We start from the raw sequence: 24,725 nt of genomic DNA on the forward strand, positions 1-24,725 counted from the left end.
TTAATTTAACAAACAAAATTTATTACATTTTGGCTGACAAAAAAAAAAAAAAAAAATAGAGATAAATTTTAAATTATTATTTTTTTATTTACTTAGATATTTTGAAGATTCAATTTAGCATTTCATATCAAAATTATTTCAGTAATTTTAATTTAACAAACAAAATTTATTACATTTTGGCTAAGACCCATCCTCAGGATAGCATACTCGTCAAAACTTAGAACATTTAGTTTATTAATTAAAATTAGTTTAGTAATTAAACTTGGTAAAATTATTTTGTCTTTTAATTTTAACAAATTTACATTCACCTTACATAAATTTTATATATAATCCATTTTATGTTAAATTACTTAAATATTTTTCTATTTAAATTCTTATTTTTATTCATTAATAATAAGTTTATTCTGACAAAAAATTTTGTTACTATCACTGAATATTCTATGAATATGGACTAAAACTAAATTTTGATCATTCTAAGTCATCTTAAATACTTATATATATGAATGAAATTGGTCTGAAAACCATTATGGGCTTGAGCGAACACACACACACACACACAAAAGAAAAAAAAAATTGAATCAAAATTTTAATAGCATCTTCAAACACTAATAAATCAATTTGAAATTCATGAAATGAAGCACAAACTAAAAAACAAGTATCTCCCTCTACCTTGGATGATTCTTGGGTCTGCTACTATTTTATTTATGTTTTATGATCCATTTACATATAATTAAATAAATAAGTACAGTAATAAATGCATTATAGTCAATGTACGACATGATATAAATGGTATCGGACTCAGTAACAATTATTTGTCTAATTGTAACTGAGTCAGACAGATCCAACTTTTGTATTTTGGGTTAAGTCCCTTTCAAACACTAAGTTCCGTTTCTCTTTCATACTATTTACATAAAATATTATAAACAGGAAATTAATATAAGCAGATGGTATGTAAATGGATAGGAAAGTGAGTGTATAAATTTTAATTTACACTTAATAAAATTGGAAATAAATGGAACATAAAGAGTATGAACATAAAATATAGTGCGAATCAACCATTATATAGGAAGGGGAAATAATTTCAACTTAATTTAGGGTGGTATGAGAAGGTTGTGTGATGCAGGTACCACACCTGTTGTTTTTTTAAATATTCTTATACTAATTTGTTTTGTTACAAGAATTCTTTGTCAAATATTGTTAACAATAAACAATCCAGAAATGTATACTGTACGTTTCAAAATTTTAGTTACCTAACGATGTTTGCTCAACAATTTTTGTTGTTGAATGAATTGTGTCCTATTGGAAACATGATATTTGGTGAACTTGTTCAACTATGTATTTTCCAATGTATTACGTTTATTACTGTTTTACCCTAGTAAAAGATAAAATAAAAAACTCCTAAGTTACTTTTTTTGTGTAATTGGAAATCAATGTTTTTTTTTTGTGCTTGGGGTTAAGGCAGATCCAGTGTTGTATTTTTTATTATGGAGTCGCAGAGACTGATGTATTATCTTAATCTGTTTCTTAAATAAAAAAAAATTAAGAACAAAAGGAAAATGAATTTGACAATACATAGAATTCCTATTCTTGACTAATACTGAGGAATTATAGGTTTTTATATTAAATTCACTTGCATTAGTGTTAGGTAAAAAACACTTAGAGGTGCCAGTCAAGAAGCTAAAACCAATATAGATTTTAATTGGTAATTGAGAAAACCCATTATATACCTCTTTTGGAGAGAGAATGGAGATGTAATCTTCATATATGAATCTTGCCTTCTCTTCAATAAGGTCTGGGTTTCCTTCTCTTTTCAATTCTTCACAAGCAAGCCAGAAAAGTATGTTTTCTTCACTGTATTCGCATCTCAGAAACTCACGGAAAACTTTCCGTCCAGCTGAAAATTCAATTTCCATTTATTAGTTTTAGTAAAAAAAAAAAAAAAAAATAGATAAAAAGGTTTTTCATAAATTTATCATAGGTGTAAAAACAATGTAACACAGAAGAGAAGGACATGTGAGGGGGTGGAGGCATCTCTGACATCGGAAGAGAGCTTACTTTTTAAACCTCTGATCCCACATTGTTCTGAAAATTTTACTGAGTGTTATATATTTACATCTCACATTCTGCTTTATAATGTACCAGCGAAAGATCAGGTCTCACAGACGTATGTCATAACTTGATTTATCACAGCTTTTTACTCTCTTAACACGAGATTTCTAGACTTTCAGTGACCATGGAAGAGAGAAGAAAGCTATGATTGCTCTTTTTATGTGCTGGCCTATCTTTACCAGTTGATCATTTTTAGAGGTTAATATGGTGCCTTGGTGTATTTGAAGATGTTTACTTTCAGGAATGATATGCCTTTCTCGCAGACCCACCTGATCATTTCCTGGTATAATAGAAAGCAGAATGAGATATGTAAATGGAAAATCTGCAAAATTTCCAGAACAATCTATGATCTGAGATTTGAAAAGTAGAAAACTGCTTAGAGAAACTGTGATATGATGATATGAAAGTAAGGAGTTTAGTATTAGATTATATGGGAGAATAATGGTGGCTGGAAGCAATCCATCAGGACTCCTTTTCACTTAAATATCGACTTTCTGCTTACATGGTATAAATCTATGTGTTAGAAAGTATGTATTTGTAAGAAATAAAACACATTAAATTGGCGGTGTTTTAGTTATTATCAACAGATTGCAACTGTAATTTGTATTATCAATGTTTATTTATGAATGTAAAACAAGAAAAAGATTATTTTACGTTCACGAATGCCTAAGGAAGCGGACATTTAAAATACGGTGTTTTTAATTTTGAGTCTTCATTAAATTTGCACGTAATATTATTTCCTTTTCATAAATATCCCTGCTTTCCATAAAATACTACAGAAATTAAATAAGTTTTAAAAATATATCGTTCAGAATCCGTTTGGTAATAGTTCAAAGTACAACAGCCTAAATATAAAACAATTAATTCCTCTGGTTAGGGACTTTTCTTCGTATTATTCTCAGAGTCACGTATAAAAAATGGACATACATTTTGGTAAACTCGTATCATAGTGAAAACATCGTATCCTTAAGTAATGGTGGGGGTGTATGGTAGAAAAAATTGAGTAGATCACTAGAAAAAATATTTCTTATAGGCATACTAGAAATCCCGTTCGGATATATTCTATTTATTTATCTACCTCTGTTGTAGTCTAGATGAATACAGATTGGGTTAGTCTGATTTGTAAAATAAGAAACCTAATTTGAGCAAAAAACAAGAAAAAAATTAAAAAAGAAAATAATGAATAAATAATTATCAGGACCAAAATAAATAAATTAAATAAAACTTTAATTTGAGTTTTTTTTTTGTCTGATCGCTAATTAAAGAAATAAATATGATAAAGTGTAATTGGTAGAATTAAAAAAAAATTGATATGTGCTTATATAATATAATTATATTTTTATAATTATAAAACATTATATCATATTGACTACTATATATAACACCAGCAGCGCACAGGCGGTATATTCACCATGGAAAAACAAAACCAATTTATCAAGGTGACGTAAATAAGGTCATGTTACCTGGATTTCGCATCAATTTGTCAAAGGATTTTCCCCAGCAACGGATTTCTTCCAAGGAAGGCCTGTTAAAAAATGAATAAATAAAAACAATGCATATACTCAGACGATCAATATTTCCTCTATATAATACAACATGGTTTCATGTAACATAATTTTATCATAAATAGTTTACTCCAGCGAGAACTCACATTAGATATTTTTTCTTCTTCTCTTTAATTCATTTGAAATTTAAGAGATATCATGCTTCGTATAAACGATATAATATTATCAAAACAGTCTATTCAACTCTCATAATTAGTAAACCTGCATACTTTATATTGAATATCTTTGAGTAACAATTTACTTAATCAGTAATTACGTTGCCCTACTGTAAAATATCACTTTAGTTTTAGAATTAATATTCAGCTACCCGTAAACGTATATTTATCCTGAATCTTACTCGCTGAAACCTTATAGCTAGGTCGTGCATGAACGGGTGTTTTAGGCGAGCAACGAATTTTAGGTGGGAACCCGAGGGTCTGAATAATTTGAGACATGAATATTGGAAATCGGTGGTGCGGTTCACTAAAAAAAAAAAACGCTACACATTCAGAAACGGAAAGACTAAAAACATTTAGTACATTATTTTTTCAATATTTAGAGCTCAAACTGTTCTAAACATTCTTGTATTGTCACTGTGAAATTTGAGCAATAAAACCAAAGAATTGGTTAAGTCTTAGGTTTTATAGCGTTCAAAATATTGTTATATAAGCACGGACGGACATAATAAACACATTTGATCTCTTGGTATCGAATTGAATGATATATACCATCTGAAATAAAAATGTACTGTGCCATTCCCTCAATCGTCGAGTAGATTAATAAATTTTATTTACCTTATTTGTTGCTGTTCGAGTAAAATTATCAAGGAAATCTGTAAAAATTAATTTTAGCAATATTTATTGATGACGATACCGTAGTAAGTTACTTAATGAAGTTTATAACATTTTATTCAATGAATAATTGAAGCTGCAACGAAAAAAGTCCAAGATTATCCTTACCGCATTATTTCCCGGGGAGTGTTCAACAGTATTCTTCCAATATTACTGGGTTAATGCAAAAGAGCGGGATCTTTCTTATAACCTTTTTTCTTTGAGTAGTATTTATATTTCGCAGTTTTGTAACATGTAAGATATATGTCATAGCAAACATCACACTATGGAAGTAAACCTTAGAGGTTTGACCCATATCAAATTCTTGTGCTATGTCAAAAACTGTTAATTTTTTGGGCTTTAAACAAAGGGCCTAACTTACATTCTAGAGGAACGTATTTGGGTTTTAATGTCCATGTCAAAATCATTAAAATCCAATTTAAGAATCGATACTGAGATTTATCACTTCTCCATTTTTTTTTATTTAGATTTCTTTATTCCCACATCGGCCCTAGTTGGCCTTACATGGCTGTTGTAACAGATTGTAAGTTATTTTTTTAACATTTGATAGGTGGGGGCGAGTTTTCTTTCATGCAAGAGGCACTCCTAACTATTTGCAATAACCATGAACTATTACAATCCAAAATTGTAAAGACCGAAAATAAAAATTATGAAATAATAATCTAGAGAAGAATAACAAACAAAACCAAAAAGTATGTATACAATAAATAAATAAAAAATGTTACTTCTCTATAACTTTCCAATTAAAAAACTACCTTATTATAGATGTGTACAATACAATTTTCTAAGAATAAGATTCGAACACCGTATAAATAGAATGGAGCATTACTAGTCAGTATATCCCATGTTGTTATTGTTTAAAAACAAATATTTAGAAATGAAAAATCGATAAAAGATAAAGTTAATTATTACTATAAACATTTATCAATTCGGTAAATCTTCTGGAAAGTATTATAAAATTAAGGTCCCACTTGAGTCAATCCAAAATTTCGACATATTGAAGCCGTAAAATCGCATTGCTTGTTACTGATAATTATCGACTAATTAATAACAAGATTAAAAATTTCAGCTTTAAAAAAAAATCTTTGCCGTACAGTAAAAGTGGAGCAAGGCGGTCCATCGTCTTATGTGATTTTATTAGAATTATGGAGGTCTCCAAAATTTCAAATGATTAATTATTAATTTATGTTGTATAATGATTTATAGTGCGTTTTACGGGATCTTTCATAACTTTTTAATGACGCCAATATTAAAAAGTAGTTATCAACAAACCCCAAGTTTTTGCATCAGGAACACATGTCGCATAGTAGTTAAAAAGTAATAGCAAGGAGAAAAACTATGGAAGTTAATCTACTAGTTTTTTCCGTAATTTTTTGTTAATAAAAAAAAATTTGGGAGTGAAATGTATGTGAGCTGATTTATATTGGTCACTCTGTAGAGCGGGTATTTGTGTATTCATTGTGTTGGAGGATAAACCTGGTAGTTGAGGATGGATGGTAACCCGATCACGTCTTTGTTAAACTGTTGTTCAAGAAACAACAGTTGCTGAACTCAAGACCCTTTATAGGTTCCTACGGTATAGGTTTACCGTTTATTTAGAGGTTCTATTATTCTGTATGAACCATTATCGGCATCCTTTCAAAATATTGTAATTTTTTATTTTTAAATTGTTACTTTTATCTGAATTTTTAACTCGTCGTTGCTTGGTATCACATTAAACATGGATATACTGTCTTCAAGTTAATATGAATTCATTACTCATATTCTATTTATGGTTTAAAAGAAAACTAAAATTATTATTAACAGTTTTACCTACTACTAACAATTTTTAATAATCATCACCAAAGTCGATTTAATTATAAATGGATCTTAAAATATACTGAGCCTCGCTATAGCAAATTATAACCTGCGGTCGTAATTTCTGTTGTGACAGGAACGAAAGATGGAGGAAGTTTAATGAGTAATATTGGATGGAAATGTTGTGTAATTAGTTGGCAACTATAATTGAAAGTATTATAAGATCCTTGAGACAAAAATAGACAGTAAGTCCCTTGATTGATGCAATCCGATAATAACAACCTCTAACAATGTGGGGGTGGGTAAGACTATTTTAACAGGTTTCGATATTGCAAGAATAATTTCTCTTCCTTCTCTTGTAACATGAGCTGCGATGGTGTAAATTGATTTTGTCTATATTAAAATGAAATACGATATGATTTATTTCGTTCATATAAGTATATAATAAACTTTAACTAACAATAAGTTGTTAAACATATAATCTAAGATATTTCAAGGATTAACCATTTCAGTGATAATCAATCACTCAGCGTACCCCAAAAGATTTTTCATAAAAGTTGGCTGCAGCAATAATCAAAGAGATGGTGAGGTTGAAAATTAACATTAATATTAAAAATGGTAAAATATTTATCAAATAGCGACATTTCGGCATATATTACATGTCTTCTTTAGGACTGCAAATAACAAAATAAAAACTACTGGAGTACATAAACTGAAAGTATATAATTTAAAAAAATTAAATAAAATATATCGGTTAGAACTATTTTTATTATTAACTTAAACCAATTCTCCCACTCCCTATTTAGTTCTATAATCATTCTTGTATGACCTTTTCTGTCTGACAAAGTTCGGCGATATCATCCATCAAACCAATATCTGTAGGAGACCCCCAAGGTTCTATCCTGGCCTTACATTTGTTTTTGTTACTACTTTAAATTTTCAACTAAAGTAAATATTACCCAATGAAAAAATCCACCTACATTCTTCGGACATTGAAACCCTTATGAGTCAAAATTGCCAGTGTAAACTAAAACTGATTTAATAATAAATCAAAACTGATGAAACTAAATTATTTAACATTGTTATCATCATATTAATGAGAAAAATAATGAAGTATATATTGTAAAATTTCATAGAGACATAAAAACAAAAAAAAAACAATTTTTATAATAAAAAAAAATTTCACCACTTACGGCGGTTCATTGCTTCCGCAGAAAAGTATAGCTTGGTCTGGTATACCAGATTCCTTACGTTTTCTGCATCCTGAGTTGTTACCTTTCACGGCCAAGCTGAAACGGGAAAAATAATTTATTTATTTTATAATCAGATATTAAATATGAATTTAAGCATGTGGTTCCTTACAGATATAATAGTGAAATATGGTTGGAATTACTAAGTATGAAAAAAGTAGCATTTAAAATACTCTAGGTGTATATATGAGAGAAATCTATGCTTAAATTAAAAAAAAAAAAATTATAAATCAGTAAAGAATGAATGATTTTTTTTTTTAAAATAGAGGAATTATGAAGACGAATAATTGCGATTTCCTCAAATCGAAAACAGTACACCTAAAATGTGGTATAGGTATTTCTAGTCCGTCATTATCCCTAATGGAATACCCTCAACTCGTTGTGATTAAACATGTTTTCTCAATTGTCCATTTGAAAACTCTCCTCGTTCTTTTGTTAGTGCTGTAACGGCTCAAATGGGTAAAGTGGACTCTATTGACAAACTATAGGCAACAACTTTATATTTACTTTATGCTCACCAAGCACTGGCGCTCCTGGAAGAAGAAACCAGAAGCTCCTCGAGTCTTAGAGTTATAAAACAAGATTTAATTATATTGTTTATTAACTTGCTACTACCTTACCACAATCACACATCCAAAAGTATAATTTAATTTTTTTGTAGAAAATGCAATTTATCTGAAACTAGTGTTTTGTTCTATACGCACTACTTATGCATGCAGCTTCAGACTGATCGGAAAGCCACGAATTGATAACACCCTTTTCTACTGGAAAAAATCACTACAAAAAAAGCTTGAGGCAAACACATGCCATCACCGATGACACCGCCTTCAGCGGATCCGGCAACCTATCTTACAATGCCATGCTGGCAAAACAATGCTTCCAATCTCCGGCATATGTACATATATTTTTCATTTGTATATATTGTAATTTGTTTTGTTTTTTTTAATTTGTTTTAGGAGGTAAGGAAAAAAAAAAAAAAAAAATGTTGCTGAATTCTATCAAGACTGGAATTTCCGATTTGTTTTGACAGGTGGCAATTAATGTTCCTCTACGACTCTGGATAAACAGGAATAAAATTAATATTAGGGACTAAAATGTGATAAAATATATTATATTTTATCTAAATAATATATTTTACATTGCAATCGGAAGGTTTAAAAATACAGAAAACCATTTAAACAAAAATTGTATAAAAAATCTTTCTACCAACATCACATGTACCTTATTTTATAAACGAGCAATATTTTTATAGAAATGCATCGCTTAGGAACTACTGATAAACTGGTAAAAGTTCGAAAATTTCGATTTGTTCCCCCTCCCCTCCATTAAGGACAAGTAGAAAAACGGTGCGAACTAAAATGCCCTGTTTTTACATTCAAATAAAGGGATTAAACCAATTTCCGCCTTTCCGACATTTAATTAGCCAACACCCTCTTTTTTAGTCTATGTTGCTTGGTATATTATGCCCCAGGTGGGTGGAATTATCTTTAAGAGAATTCAAAGGAGAACTTGGGATAAAAAAACAAAACAGCAAATCCCATTCTAAAAAGTCTTTGGGATTCTAAACCTGGTCACGTAGATTGAGAGTTATGGTCTTGCACGTTATACGCTGAGGTTAGATTGTTGGCCTTATCGCCCGTACAACGGCTCATTTTATCCGAGATAAAATTATTTAAATTACAATAATTCAATGTAAGTGTCCAAGTAGATTTTTAACATGGAATTCCATGTTAAAAATCTAACCTTAAACACTGATTAGAGTATTAATTTTTTTTTTTGGTTGGATTCAGCATGCCAAGATCATGTACAACATTTGTGAACAAAGCTTTTATACTTTTTTCGTGGAAATGCTCTATTTTAATCTTCGATATATGAACTATTTTGTAGTACTCTCTAGTGGGATCGCAGCTTACACGAAAATAAAATGTAGTATAAGAATTTTGTAGGAAATCTTGTCGAATTTAATTTGATTGAAAAACTGAGTAAGGGCTACCATTTCCGAAAAATCCTTGGTTTTCTATTTATTAGCGAAGACTAAAACGAAAAAAGTTATAATTAATGACTGAAATTTTTGTAAATACTATATAACTTTCTTAGGGAGGTTATATTACCTTGTTTTTAAGGTTACTAGTCTCAACATAAAAAAATACTAATAATAGGTTATTCAACTATGTTTGTCTCCGACCTCCTAAAAATCATACTTCCACCACAGGAATTTTTATAGACTCTTTAGATTATTAATTAAAAAATGAAATGTTTTTACGGACTTTTATAATTTGTTTCCTTTTAAATATGTCCTGTATTAACTGCGAGTGAAGTCGCTATGTACAATTAATAAATCAATAATACGATAATCAGCACAAACGGGACGGGTAAACGTCCAAGAACTTAATCAAAATTTATATTGGATCATGTTTCATATGCTCTTGAAAATGAATGATGGTTTTTACTGAGGTAAATATTGATCTATAAGGCCTTATTATAATTATCAATACTCAACCACCAATAAGGAATGGAAATGAAGGGCCACACTTTTACATCTTCAGTTGACCTAACTAACTAAATAAATAAAATATTCATTTATTTTCACCCTTTGTCTATTTTTTTTAAAAAAAAAATTTCTCTAATTATTTTAATTGTCTTCTTTGCTCTCTTCCCCTTTGTCTATTCTCTGTTTACTGCTCATCACTTCTCATTATTTTTAGTTTTACTACTTACTCTGTTTTGACTTATAAAATTTTAGATATCACTTATTGATTTGTTCATTTTACCTATATATTCGTATTTTCATGTATATCGTATCTCCTTACGCATATTTATCATTAAGTTAATTTTTTTTTCATTATTTACATTGAGTACTGTTTGATTTTTAATATATATATTTTTTCATTTGCTAATATTTTCAATGCTTATTATACTTTTGTATTAATTCTTACTATTTCAATATTATATATTACTATCTTATAGCCTTACCACCCTCTTAATTTCTTGTTATATATTTTTTTCATTATATTACTGTTGTTATTTCGTTGTTGTTTTTTTTAAGCTCTAACGAAGGTGATCTCTAATTAGTGTTCATTTTTACTCCACCGACCATCGAGTGGTGCGAACATTTTCACCTCACATTGAATCAGCTAACAACAACACGTTATTAAAACTTATGAAACGGTGGGAGTAACATTTTTTGTTTATATTTTTCCATACAATCGAGAAAAAAAAAAATATACAAATGATTTCCAACGTAGATGAAACATCAGATATAACAATTTCACGAACCAATGGCAAAATTGTGAAGAAAACTTTTAATGATAACGCGCCTACCAATAAAGTTCCACGAAATATTGAAATAGAAATCTGTCGATTTCAGATAAAACCTCTTTGTATAGATGGGGAAAATAGAAGAATCAAGTTCAAAAGGTGAAACACGTGGACTTAGCGAGATTACTTATAAAGAAAAGGTAAACGAGGACCTAAAAAGTTGTTGGTGCCTTCCCCTCGCGAGAATTTGGACATAAAGTATCGCCGGCAATAAAGGTTATGGGAGTAGAGAGAAACAGAGAACACTGAAGAAGAGAGAATAAACCTTCAAAAGGTCAATATAACTTGATCTAAGCTGATTATAAAATTATTAGCTGAAAAAAATGTTAGTACATTACAGAGCTTTCATTTATAATACAAGAGCCGGAAAGAAAAATAGACAGTTATCTCAGCCCAATTTTTTATTACTTTAATGAAAACTATGCATGACTACTAGTTAAAATTGATGAGTCTGCCAAGTATAGGTTGGGGGAATAAATAATGGCGGCTGTTTCAAAACGTTGAAAAAAATTAATTTTTCATTCGGAGCTCCTATATCTTTAAAATTACCAACAATACTAGAAAACCTAAGAGGGAATTATTGAAAGCAGAGTCAATTTGCCCTAATAGAGCTACTTACGTTCAATAGTTACCGAGATATAGCTTTTTAAAAAGCAATATTTCATAAAAATGTACTGGAAGATTAGTAGTTAGTGAATTTATTTTGAGAAATCTATATCTCAGGAACTATGTGACATATAGATGTCTATTAGAACTCATATCAAAGCTAGTTTAATGTACTATAAAGTTATTTAGTAGTTTTCATATTTGCTAAAAAAAAATCGATTTATAGTTGTTCAGACAATAAGTGTGATTTATGAAAAACTTTATTTCAGAAACCAAAAGACTTACAGATGTTAGTCAGCACTTAAATTAAAGCTAGTTAAATTTACAATAAAATAGTTTATAACCTTCATCTTTGTATGAGTAGTAGTTTTTATGATATTTGACAAAATTAATTCACAAAATGTTAATTTCTAGTTGTTTGGATAAAATTTTTGATTTTTGAAAATTATATGTCTGGAACTATATGACGTACATATGTTTGCCATCACTCAAAATAAAGGAAATTTAACTTACTATAAAGTAGTTTATGACACGTATCTTCGTAAGGATAGTAGTTTTTATAATGTTCGCATATAAATATAAATTTGGCACCTGACAATTGGTCCGAACAACTATAAATCAATTTATTTAAGCAAATATCTTGAAATCTACTACTCCTGCAAAGATAAACTATAGCCCATTAAACTAGCTTTAATTTGAGTGCTAATAGACATCTGTACGTCGAATGGTTTTTGGGATATAGATTTCTTAAAATAAGTTCACGAACTACTGTTTTTCAGTATATTCTGTATACAATTTTTATGAAATGTTGCTTTTTAAAAAGCTATATCTCAAGAACTATAGAACATAAATAACTCTATTAGGGCTCATATTTTAGCAAATTTACTCTTCTTTAAATGACGTTTTCTTGTGTTGTTGCTACGTTTTAAGATGTGGAGCCCCGAATGAAAAATTAATTTTTTTTATCGTTTTGAAGTAGCCGCCAATTTTTATTCCTTCTACCTATATTTGGCAAACTCATCAATCAAGACTAGTAATTATACGTAGTTTTCATTAAAATAATAAACAATTGGGGTGAGATAACTGTCTTTTTTCTCCTCCTGGACTCTTGTACTATTAATTGTGTATTTTTTTGTTGCTATGTAAATTGGAATTTTAATGTTCCTTAAGGTGGGAACAACGAATATCAGTTTTGTTCCTGCCAAAAATACAACAGCTTAACGAAGATAACAAAGCTCCAGTACAAAAGATTCCCGTCCGAATCAGATATTTATTTTATTCTCCTTTAGTCATTCATAAAATTCTTTAATATATCAATTTATTTATTTTTTAATATTTCTTACAATGAAAACTGTTTACATTTTTAAAATAAATAAAATTAGATGTACTTTGGGATAAGACTGCTTCACGAATACGCACTTAAAAGTCCTATGAGACTATTTCAAAGATGATAAGAGCAATAGGAAATTAATGAACATATCATTTCACGAAGGCATATCCAGTTTAATTAAAGTTGTTAAATTTGTTTTTGAGAAAATCGAAAAAAATGTGAATAATCGATTCTACAAAGTGGCACTTCCGGTCAGTCGATTTAATTGAAAAAGTTGCTGTCACCTCCCAGGCATGTGCCCAGCTTAAATATGTAATTCCAGTTTCGTACATTTCGTTTTTGAGCAAGGCTGACCACAGCATTTTGTGAAACTTGGTTATTTGGGCTCAGGGGACCTCTAAACATGTATTTGTGTAGAAAATTGGAATTTGAAATTTTTCACGATCACAACACTTTCTCTTAATATATATTTCATACAAAGGTAAATGAAAGTAAACAAATACAAAATTATATGACAGTATTTCAACTACCAGTGATGCGGCGAGAGGGATGCGCTGGGATCTTTTGAGCTCTGCTCTACCCCTCACACGTGGGGGATAGAGTGGGCTCAGGGATCCTCAGGTCGATTGTGTAAATATTGTATATAAGAGTGTAAATGTGACTGTAGACTATATTATTTTATCATTATGTTATTTTATTTATTTATTTTTCTTACAGATAGTTTGATTATGTTCATTTTGTTTATTCTTTTGTTTGTATATATTTTAAGAGAGTTTTTTTTAATTTATTTATTTTTTTATTCATTTATTCATTTTATTTTAGTATGTATGAGATCATTCATCACTATCACCTATTGCCCACAACTGTGTGGCAGATTGTAATATCTATCAATAAATAAAAAAGTATTATTTAAAAAAAAAAAAGTATTTCAACTACATGTGTTTTCCAACAATTTTTACTTCCACTTATCTATACATAGAATATATAGTAAGCAGATTTATTACGTTCGCACAAAATTTAAAATTCATGTTTTCGACGGAAATACCCGTTTTGAGTCCAAATAACGAAGTCTCTTAAAATACTCAGTGTGTGAACAGCCTTGCACAAAAACGAAAATTCGTACAGATCTGAAATTACATATTTAAGGCTGGCATATGCCTCGGATGTTACAGAATCTTTTTAGATAAAATCGATTTACCAGAATTGCGACATAACAGAATCGATTTTACATATTTTTTTTCGATTTTTTAAAAAACAGCTCAAACGATTTTGCTCAAAACTCTGTAAATAAATGTAAAACTAAATGATATTTTATTTCATCTTGGTCTTATTCTCATTGAAATAGTTTAAAGAGCTTAAATGCCTAATAAAAAAAAAATCTCTAATGTACCTTTTTATTTATTTGAAATAATTAATTATTTTACATTGTTAAAAGTTATAAAAAATGTAAAAATATGAACTATGAAAGAATTTTATTAATCACTAGAGGAAAAAACGGACAAATAGAGACATAATTAAAGTGATTGAAAAATTGGAAATAATCGAGTGTAGTTATCTCCTTTAAAATTAAAATACATAAAAATAAGAAAATATAATCCTTAAAATTTTCAAATTTATTAGCTAAAACCTAAAATAAAAGTGAAAAAAATTCTAATAAATTAACATTTCTTGGTTTTTCTGGTCAGTCTTATTGTGTATATACTGTAAGATAGGGTGCATATGGTACAGTAGAGAGGACTTTGGTTCAAAGTCGTTTTTCAAGTTTGAAATGTTCTAGTGGGCTTGGAAATGGCGCCAGGACAAGTCCTGGAAGTTCCACGAGTTCGCCGAAAGGTTGCCCTAGTAGTACCAATAATCGGATTTGCATCTCTTCTTTTTCCCGGACGTGTGGGATTTTTTTTCTCGTAACTTCACAATAACGAAACATTCGACATCATCTTCCAAACTTTTGTTGCCGAGTCCTCGAGTGTTCATATGAGTAATTTTTAGTTGTAAATAAGATTATAATGAAGTGGATTCCGATTATAGATTGCAGAAAATTTTTTTCCATGATTTCACATTAATTAAATACCAAAACATGTGCGATTTAGAACCCCAGTAGTGTACCATTTTTACCATTGGGGTGATGGTACAAACTTTTTTTTTTTTAATATTTATTTATTGCTATTTACAACTGTACATTATAATACATTTAGTAAATCTGATCTAAGTTAAATTGGAGTGTTACAGGCGTGTAGAGAAACTACCCATTGGTAGCACTCTAATGACATTTTACATTAGCTGGTCTCGGGGCCATCTTCTTTTCAGGTGCCTCGGAGGATTGTCAGGAATGGAAGAGGATGCAAGATTAGAAACTAGGGGGTTTGAGGGGTTAGAGAGTTTATAATGGAAGGAGTGATATCTGGTTCGGGCTAGATCGATTACATAGGGAACATTAAGGTCTTTATGTATGATTTTATTTGCGACAACGTAAGGAGCATTGAGGATTTTACAAACTTGACTCAAATTGGCTATGTTTTCACTCTTTTTATCGGACAGTAGAGTAACGAAATGTCTCGTGTCTGCGAGTGAATTAGTTCCTGTGAGATGTTCCAAGGGGAGGCCTCACATTTTTTTATTGTGCCTGGAGTTGTACCCACGTTGTGTTCCTGGTTTACGACCACATTGAAAAATAAATATTTTTTCGACTGATAAAATTTTTTTTATGTAACCCATTATTGTTTTCATTTCTAAATAAGTAACATTTTCCTCAATTTGGTTAAATTATTTTAAGATTTAAAAAATTGTCTACGTTCTCATACCTTCTAGAACTTCTAGGAAGTGAAAAGAACGGGTTACAATGGTACAAGAACATTTATATCCTTAGAATTCGTGATAAAAAAGGGTGTACCAAAGTTACCCGGATTCCATGGTGAAACTAGAACAACAACAAAAAAAAAGTATATCTCGTTGGAATTTTATTTGATTTTCGCTGGGTAACAACAGTGGCATGTGATCTTTCTTTTCAGAGTATTGTTATTTTTCTGCCCTTCTATATTTGTTTTTTCTATTTAATATCTCACAATAAAGAATCCTGTATAGCGATTCGAACAAGTTCGTGGTTTTCTTTAATTATCAATTTGATAATAAAAGTGATCCCGAGATTTGGCAGTTTCTTTCGATATCACGATAATATCGAATCCCATAAACTGATACTAACAAGTTTTTTATGTTTTCCTTTTTTTATTTACTTCAAAACTAATAAGCTAATGATCATGTAAATTTTTATTAAGTGCAATATCGAAACCGAGAATTGGTACGTTATTTCACAATAATATTTATTCCAACATATACAGACGAGTTGTTTGTATTTTTTCTAACTTTTTAAAGTGATAAGTTTAATAAAAAAAATTAAGATTTTCTTTAAATATTTGGTATGTTTCTTCCGATATCGCGATTATATAGAGAAGATAACGCAAATTATGAAACGATAGTATCGATATATATCTTTATCGATAATATCCCAACATCTTTACATAGCAGTTGAAGCTAATGTCTACTTGCTATTTGGCTATAGATATCTTAGCCCCCCCCCCTCACTGGCATCAACAGTCGTATCAATCCTTAAATAAACTAATGAGGTAAGGTAAAAAGGAACTCCTTTAATATTCAATATTCAATTTCAATTTGAAAGGAGTTCAACATAGTTCAAAGGAGCTATGTTGCCCGATTCACAATCGGCGAAACGATTATATGTGAATGTTTATATTTTTGTAGTTGAATAGAAGAATCTGTCGTTTGTTTTCATTATTATACTAGAAAAAAAACAACATTTTTTTGCGACATGAATAAAGGAGTGAAATTTAGATACATTATGTACTAAGGCACGAAACCTATTACTTTGTTCAAATTTACTCACTCCCACCACCTTTTTAATGAGTTTTTTATTTCGTGGGACCATAACATATGAAAAACAAACTAAACGCAAGATTTGATTGATTTTCGAACAATGACTTATATTTTTCAAGTATTTTTCTCGGATGTCTTCCAATCCAGGCTGATCTCTAGTGCCCTTAAGCCCGTCTTCTTGGCTTCACTTACCCTGAAGCTTATCCCCTCCATTATACTGCTTTATACAAGGCTATAACCATAAATTAAAAAAGATAAAAGAAGTAAATCTAATGAATGAATAGTGTATTTTAAATTGATATCTTATTCTTACTCCCTCCTTCCCCACTCCTAATTATTAGTAAAAAATTATGCCTTTAAATTATATATAATGTATTTATTTTTTTAAAAATTGGGAGTATATTACTGGAAGTTCAATCTAAACACTTATTCAGATCTTATCACATGATCAGTGATAAATATTTCGGTTAGTGATTTCGGTGAAAGCTATTGAATTATTTTCCGAATTAAGTCTAATTAATTGATTTTCCGGGTAAATATCGCTTATATAGTACTATAGTTCCATCGCATATTTTAAATTAATTCTAAAAGATGTGATGGAACTTACTCAGAATATAATGCTATGCTCCAAAAGTATCATAGCGCTTAATTATTTTTCAAATAATAGGGTGAAAACATTCATTATAACAGATTCACATTGCATTTAGATTGCAATTTACCATACCTTAGAGTCACATTTTACTGTTTTACTTAACATGACCCCAACCCTTTATATTGATTTAGCCAATACTTTAACCCTTAAAATAGGCAATATACCAATCCTTCCAGTTGTTCATCGCTACATCACGTGTCGTTCCAGTCTGAAATATGAGCATTGGTAAAGAGTCAGGGTAAACTTAGAGGATCACGATGTGATTAAAAAGACTGGATGAACTGCAAACAGGGCCGTGTCATAGTGAAAACTGGATGAGTATGAGTGGAATTGATTGTTCTAAATGATATAAAGGTTGTATTTTCAGTAATTATGGGAGTGAAGGGGCTTAGTTTACAAAAAATGTAGTTAAGCGCCAGCAACCCCAACCTATCTCATCTAAGAAGAAATTTCAATAGAATAGTGATCAATTTTCAGAAAAGTACTCCGTCCTTGGGCGATCGTAACAGAAAAATACAAATAAATGAGTATATTCTGGAAATGCTGTGTAGTATAGTATCGTATCGAATAATACTCAAATAAATAATAGTTAATTTAGCATATTATATTGGAATTGGAGGTCAGGGTAGCCGTGTGGCCTATCACACTTGCAATAGGTAATAAAAGTTAAGCAGCGTCAAGCGTGGTCAGCAATTGGGTGGGTGACCGCCCTAAATGGGTGATCACTCATACCGGAAGACCACGCTCGCCCATCCTATATTATTTATTATTATTAAGTAGTAATATTATTTTTAATCTTAATAATAATTCAAGTTGAGTTATGTTGAACTGGAATATTTTGAAAATGTTTTCAAATTGTTGAAAATGACTCTAATGTTACTACAACTTTTGCTACTGGAGTTTAAAATTAACTAATGTTTTTTCTATGAATTTATGTTTTTTTTTAATATGTAATGTCACTATCTGTTTTTATTGAAATAAGTAATGTTTTTTTTTATAATCGTTCTTCTTCAGTGGTTTTTAACATAATGCATATAACAATAATTGTTTATTAAAAAAAGGTTTCTTTTAATTTCGGAACGATGCCCATTCTGGAAATAACATACGTAATTAATTATATCTAATAACAATTACAATTAATTCTGTCTTACCATTTATTCCTGAAATATGTCAGCATGTAATTGGAAGAAAAAAAAAAGATTATTATATCATCTTTTAATAAATTCACAATATATATTTGGATAAGGATAACCAAGAACTAATAAATTGATTTGAAAGTTATCTTGCTGCAGGCTCCTCAGTTCAGGAGAAATAAAATTATAAACCACTTTGTGTTACGGTGAACCTCTTAATTCTGGAAACAAATTTTTCCTTTGTCCAACTTACCCATTCATAAAAAAAAAGAAAAAGAAAAGAAAAAGAAAAGAAAAGAAAAGAGGAAGAAAAAATCCAATAACAAAACTAAACAAAATATATTATAAATTTCTTCTCTCAATCCATTATTATAATTTATTTGTTTTCATCTTAACAACAAAATGGATATTTTACAGTATATTGACAAAGACATTGTTTAGTTTTTTGAGGCGATAACTATTGGGAATCTGGGGTCTGGTACAGTTAAATGAAAATTAGAAGTTACAAAAAATGTAGTTAAAAAACAATTAAACTTTCTTTTTTTGATATGATTCATTTTCATCATTACTTTCTGTTTTTCTCAACTTCTTAATATTTAATTGGTTTTGCAAAAGCTTATTTAAATCCAAAGCTCCCTAGGGAGTGACTTATATTCTTTACACAATCGATATACCTGTTATTAATTACTATTATTACTTTTCTTTTAAGTTAACAGAATTGTATTAATGTTTATATAATATACAATGACATGTGAATTCCAAAAAGAAATGTTGCCATAAATGTTTAAACAGAAGCAGACATGGAAATGATTGAAACGTGTATTAAATTATAAATTCGATAATAAAGATTTTCTTGTTTTGTGACAGTAAAATAGTAAATTAACGTGATAATACTGTAACATCATAGGAAAAAAACTGATAAATTGAACTAACTGTTAAAACTAATGTAATATTGCTGTTTTTATTATGTTATGTATTTTGGATATAGATGGTAAAGATTTAATATTTTTTCTAAAATTTCAATTAAAAAAAATACCTGTTATTGTTTACTGAGTAGTATTTAGCAATACTGAAGGTATAAATCGAAACCTTGGACAAATAAAGATGTAATAACTCGATAAAATTTTATTTAATAACAGAGAACTTTCTGGCAACCTAAGGATAATTTTCTCTTACTCTGAATAAAAATTGACGGCCTTATAAAAAAAAAATTCAAGAAGTTTTTATTAAAAAACAAAACAAAACAATTATCTTAGATTTAATTTAAAATGACAAGACCTCTTTTAGTTCGAAATATTAATTTTTTTTAATTAAAAATTTATTAACAGATTGGACCAATTGGAAGTCATATTGTAAAAGTATCATCTTGGTATACGATATAGTTTATGGAATAAACATGAAAATATTATAAATTCCACTATCGAAACTAGTGGAAGTTAGTTTGAGTTATTCTGAATTCAAGAAAGGTGAAACGAAGAAGAAAATGTCCAAGATCGAAGGACGAGAAAATGCCGGAAACGCCTAATTAAATGCCTTACTCGAATGGAACAAGGGGTTGATGGGAGATGAAATTAAATTTGTCATTCCAATATGAGTTTTAATGGATTTTAAGAAAAGGTGCAAGTTTGGGAATCTTTACTGCGTTTTGACTGAAGCGGTTTTATGTGAATTGGATTCAATATAACTAGTTGGTTATGGAGTTTGTAAAAAACTGAGAAAGTGGACAACTTGATTGTATATTGTCAATATTATATGTTAATATCTTGTAAATAAGTAACCATTTACGGGAAAGTACGATAATTATTAAATACAATTTTCAAATTTAGTTTCATGCGATGGATTCATTACCAAGCTAAATCTGGTTAGTGAGTATGATCTTAAACATTCATCCTTCATTTGTGTAGGTAGTTGAATTGTGGAATATAATTTATAATTTGTTTTAAGATTCGATATGTTTTTCGCTTTTTTTTCTTATGTTGAAATAACATTATAAAGTACATTATTCTGCCTCAAAACTTTCGGAACATTCTCTATCGTTAAATCACTCCTTCGAATTTTAAAAAACATCTATAACCTATAAACTGTTCGTAACCATGACAAAAGGCTTATCTCTGAAAGCTTCTTTATCCAACTAGAACCTTCTTATGTCAATTTATAAACCGACCAACATAACTAATCGTTAACGTATTCTCAAATATTTAATTTATTAAACAAGTAACAATATTTTTATTCTGTTTTTTTTTTCTCTCCCATAAGTTTATGTTCTTTCATTTTTTTTAACCATTTGTCGTTACTTTTTTACACGTTTTTCTTTTTTTTAACTTGTAACGTATTCTCACCTTCCAGTAATTTTGTCATCTTTGTAACGTATTTTTTTAAGTCTGAGTTTTATTAACGCCAATTTCCTATGCCTGTTATATTATTCTGAAGGGAATTACCTAACAAAATAAATAACGAATATTATAATTATTCTATGAATAGTAATTCTGAATTAATCCTTAACCTAATTTTCAATGTAACACTATTTTTCTCCTTTACGGAGAAAATGCTGCCAAAATCGAGAAATCTTTAATGGATCTAAGAGTTCTCGATTTTTACAGTATAATGGTTTCAAAATACGAGGGCTTGGCCCACTATTTTTTGCACTAAAGGCTATTTTGTAGGAATACAAACTGAACTTAAATTGTAATTAAATAAATACATACCAAGAACATGTGCAGCAGCAGCACCAACAGAAACAGCATGGTTTGCTGGGTCGGTGGTGGATGGGTGCTGGCTTCACAGCACCTGGCATGTTGATGGAACTCCTGCTCCCAACTCCTCTCAGCCTGCAGCCGCTGGTTCCACCCTTGTCTTTCTCTTTGTCAGTGTCAATGTCTTTGCTTTCCTTGCTCTCCTCCTTTTCTTTCTCCCTATCCGTCTCTCTATCCCTCTCTCTATCTCTGTCCCTATCCCTCTCTCTATCCCTATCCCTCTCTCTGTCCTCCTTTTCCTTTTCATCCACCTCCTCTCTTTCTCTTTTCCTTTCCTTTTCTTTTTCCTTATCCTGTCTTTCTTTATCTCTATCTTTGTTTTTATCCTTATCTTCGTCTTTCTTCTCTGGTGACTCCCCACTCGACGAGATCTGTAAATGTACGTGATAGATGCCATGGTCAAAGTTATTCATAGTATATATACATGATCCCCTTACACATTCATATATACAAGGTGTCCCAGTATACATGTTCACCTATACAAGAATGTATCAGGATCGACGACCATAGATAGGTAATTCTATACCACATCAGACTTTTTTCCGATTCCGCATAGCAAAAGCGTTTTGTGTTTTTAAGCAAATCGTTTTAGTTGAACAGTAACCTATCAAGGTAATTGAGTTTCAATTGCACGATCTTGAATTTCCTATATCTGTAAGGAATCAGACATTACATATATGATTTTTTTTTTTGTTGCATTCAGGACCTACAATTAAAAAAAAAAAAAACCTGCACCAAAAAAATCTTGTTCCACAAAACACTGATTGGCAAATCAGAAACCAATTTGGACTCAATCCCAAAAGGAATTTCGGTTTCATGCACGAAATCAAAGCTTAGTAAATATAGTAATTTCTCTAAAAGTACGGTGACTTTAGCCCAGCAGGGGTTAGAAAAAAATATTCACAACTAAAGTGTGATTTATAAAAAATAATTGAAAGTTTTCGCTATTGGTCCGCTCGAAGATCCCGTACACCTGTTTCTTCAAGAGAATTTTATTCACTTTGCGATACAGAAATTGAAACAAGAAGTTACAAAAATATTTATTTATTAAATAATTACCTTGTCTCAAGAATTTGAAATAATATAATTATAATAAAGTAAAAATAATAAAATACGATTTATTTTAGTTCAAACGGAATTTTGTTGCGAAAGGATGACCTGGGCTATATTCCGCTGATTCTGATACACCTTGTACATAGTATATATTATAATTCAATATAAGTCTCCTCACTGAAAATATGAATTAGGGGTCTCAAAACAAGAAATGTCCGTTAATGTTGTATAGGAGATATTAACGTCAAAAATTTTCATTGTTATGAATTATTTAGGTTATAATAAATAAATTAATATGAGCTCCAATTATTTTATTAATGGAATATTACTATTCATATTAAATATTCTAACTGTTTACGTTGTGTGGCCCCTGCCACGCTCTCCAGATCTGATATCACTGCAGTATAACCAGAATAATTTGTAACAACAAAAATCTTTACTCGTGAATATCCCCTGAAAATAAAAAACGTTAGCAGACATAATTTCATTGAGAATTTATTCTTGTCTTCAGACCATCAATTGATATTTTCTGTTAGGAGACTTAACCCTGAAACATAAAATCATACAATTATTTTATAAACATAGTATCTATATAATTTTTTGTATCCATCCTCCAAACTTTTGTGGATTACTTTATCAATGTGATTGCTTTTAAACTCAAAAATAGTTTGATAATGAAATTTAGGAGTATAACTCGCAATTTTTTAAAAAAATTTACAATGACAATAATGCCTTCGTTTAGCTTGAATATATGTTAAAAACTGTCTTCATTTTTATTAAATTGAATAAATGTACACAGTTTAAATTAGTATTTTGTGTCTGCTGTGCAATTCGGGGTAATAATTTTGGTTAATATTAAATCAATTCTTCTTTTGCGTTTTACTTGGAAATATAGGGTTATTTATTTCTTTAAAGAATAATGGTGGCATTTCGAAATGAAATCAGATGAATTTTGATCGGTAAAATATAATAAAAATAACTTTCATCATTGTTAACAGCCATAAATAGTACTGCACCCTAAGTTCCGATTTCTACGGTTACCGGATTATCGAACTGAAAATTGATTCAAAAAAGTTCTGATTTACAGCATAGTATAGTTATTATATTATTAAAGAGATTTTAGCATTGATTTAATTTTATTATTAAAATTAAATCATTCAGCTCAAGCACAATTCTTAATTACATCATTCTTTGCAACGATACTATATTAATGAGCTCTTATATTTTAATTTAACTAACTTAATTAGTGATTACTTTGCAATCAATTAATAAAAATATTATTATTATTTATAAAAATAATTTTGTAGTTATGTAACTCACCCCTCCTCCACCTCCCCCACCTCCTTCACCCCCTCCGCCATCGTCATCCTCCAGCATCTGTAACAGGAGAAATTAATAAAACATAATTATCCATTAAAAGTTTCATGGTTAATTATTTGCTCACTTATACTTAATAATTTTTCATTTAGAAGGCAGCCTTCCAACTAACCCGTCTCGTGTTGATCGTTGAGCCATTTTAAGCATTTTCTTGTTCAGCGATCGATATGATATAATAAAAACCTGGGCAAAGAAAGGACAGTTCTATTCCCGCTTGATTCAATAATCCCATCAAGATTTCTTTGATTCAAAGCAGTTCGAAAATTCTGTCAGTGACAGGAGATTTTTACAGTTACACGATTACGAGAAAATTGGTTTAAAATGCGATGGTTCAAAGTCGAAACGTTGAAACCACACATTTTTCATTTAAAGTATAACTGGCAGAAAGAAGAAAGGTTTAATGCTATCACTGAGTGCTCTTTGTCATTCTCTGTAGGCTGGGCTGTGACAAAGCAGTTGACATTATGAAGCTTTTGAATCTTTTTTTTGGCTGTTAAAAATTGTTTTAAATCTTTGAAAAACCAAATTGGCTGGTTTTATTAGTTATATATATTATATAAAAAACTTTTTTGTGATCACCCGTGTAATATTTTATTTTACATATACGGTAAATAATTAAAAAAATAGTTCAACTGATGAAAAAGGCATTTGTAGCTTTGTTGTTTTGTTTTGACAGTTTCATTCTGAATTTCCCTTGAATTTATCACATGCTCTGTACATACAGTGAAGTCTGTATTGTATATTATGGAAAAATATGGAGAAGAGAAGTTATTCAGAGGTTTTCATTAAGCAGGAGTTAGAATTAAAAAACAATAAAATGAAATAGTAGAATTATTTAAATATCGTTTCTTAAACTGTGATACTTCGTAAAAAATATGTCCGAAATACAGTAACCTTGTGTTACTGTATTTCGGACATATTTTTTTCTTGTCTAATTTTAAGGAGAGTATTAATTTTTTTCAATTCACAAAATGCTGGGTACAAAATGACTAAATGCCTCTTAATGATCTCATACTCCCTAATAAAATTAAGTGGACAGAATTTCCGATAAATTCAGAATGAAT

At 29.7% G+C, this 24,725-nt stretch overlaps 1 protein-coding gene across 1 annotated transcript in view; it reads right to left on the minus strand.

Annotated features, from left to right (window-relative positions):
• Window positions 1–1,727: 1,727 nt before the first annotated feature.
• Window positions 1,728–24,725, minus strand: part of LOC136795376 (regulator of G-protein signaling 17-like) — a gene marked incomplete at its 3' end in the record, with an annotated part of 28,645 nt that continues 5,647 nt past the window's right edge. Inside the window, 6 exon segments of the mRNA XM_067045695.1 lie at window positions 1,728–1,894; window positions 3,573–3,634; window positions 7,495–7,590; window positions 18,497–18,519; window positions 21,183–21,602; window positions 23,605–23,661. Of these exon segments, the coding sequence (XP_066901796.1) occupies window positions 1,728–1,894; window positions 3,573–3,634; window positions 7,495–7,590; window positions 18,497–18,519; window positions 21,183–21,602; window positions 23,605–23,661 (825 nt within the window).

The sequence above is a fragment of the Halyomorpha halys genome, unplaced genomic scaffold, assembly GCF_000696795.3.
Source record: "Halyomorpha halys isolate HHAL.00 unplaced genomic scaffold, Hhal_1.1 Scaffold525.1, whole genome shotgun sequence".
Taxonomy (NCBI): Eukaryota; Metazoa; Arthropoda; class Insecta; order Hemiptera; family Pentatomidae; genus Halyomorpha; species Halyomorpha halys.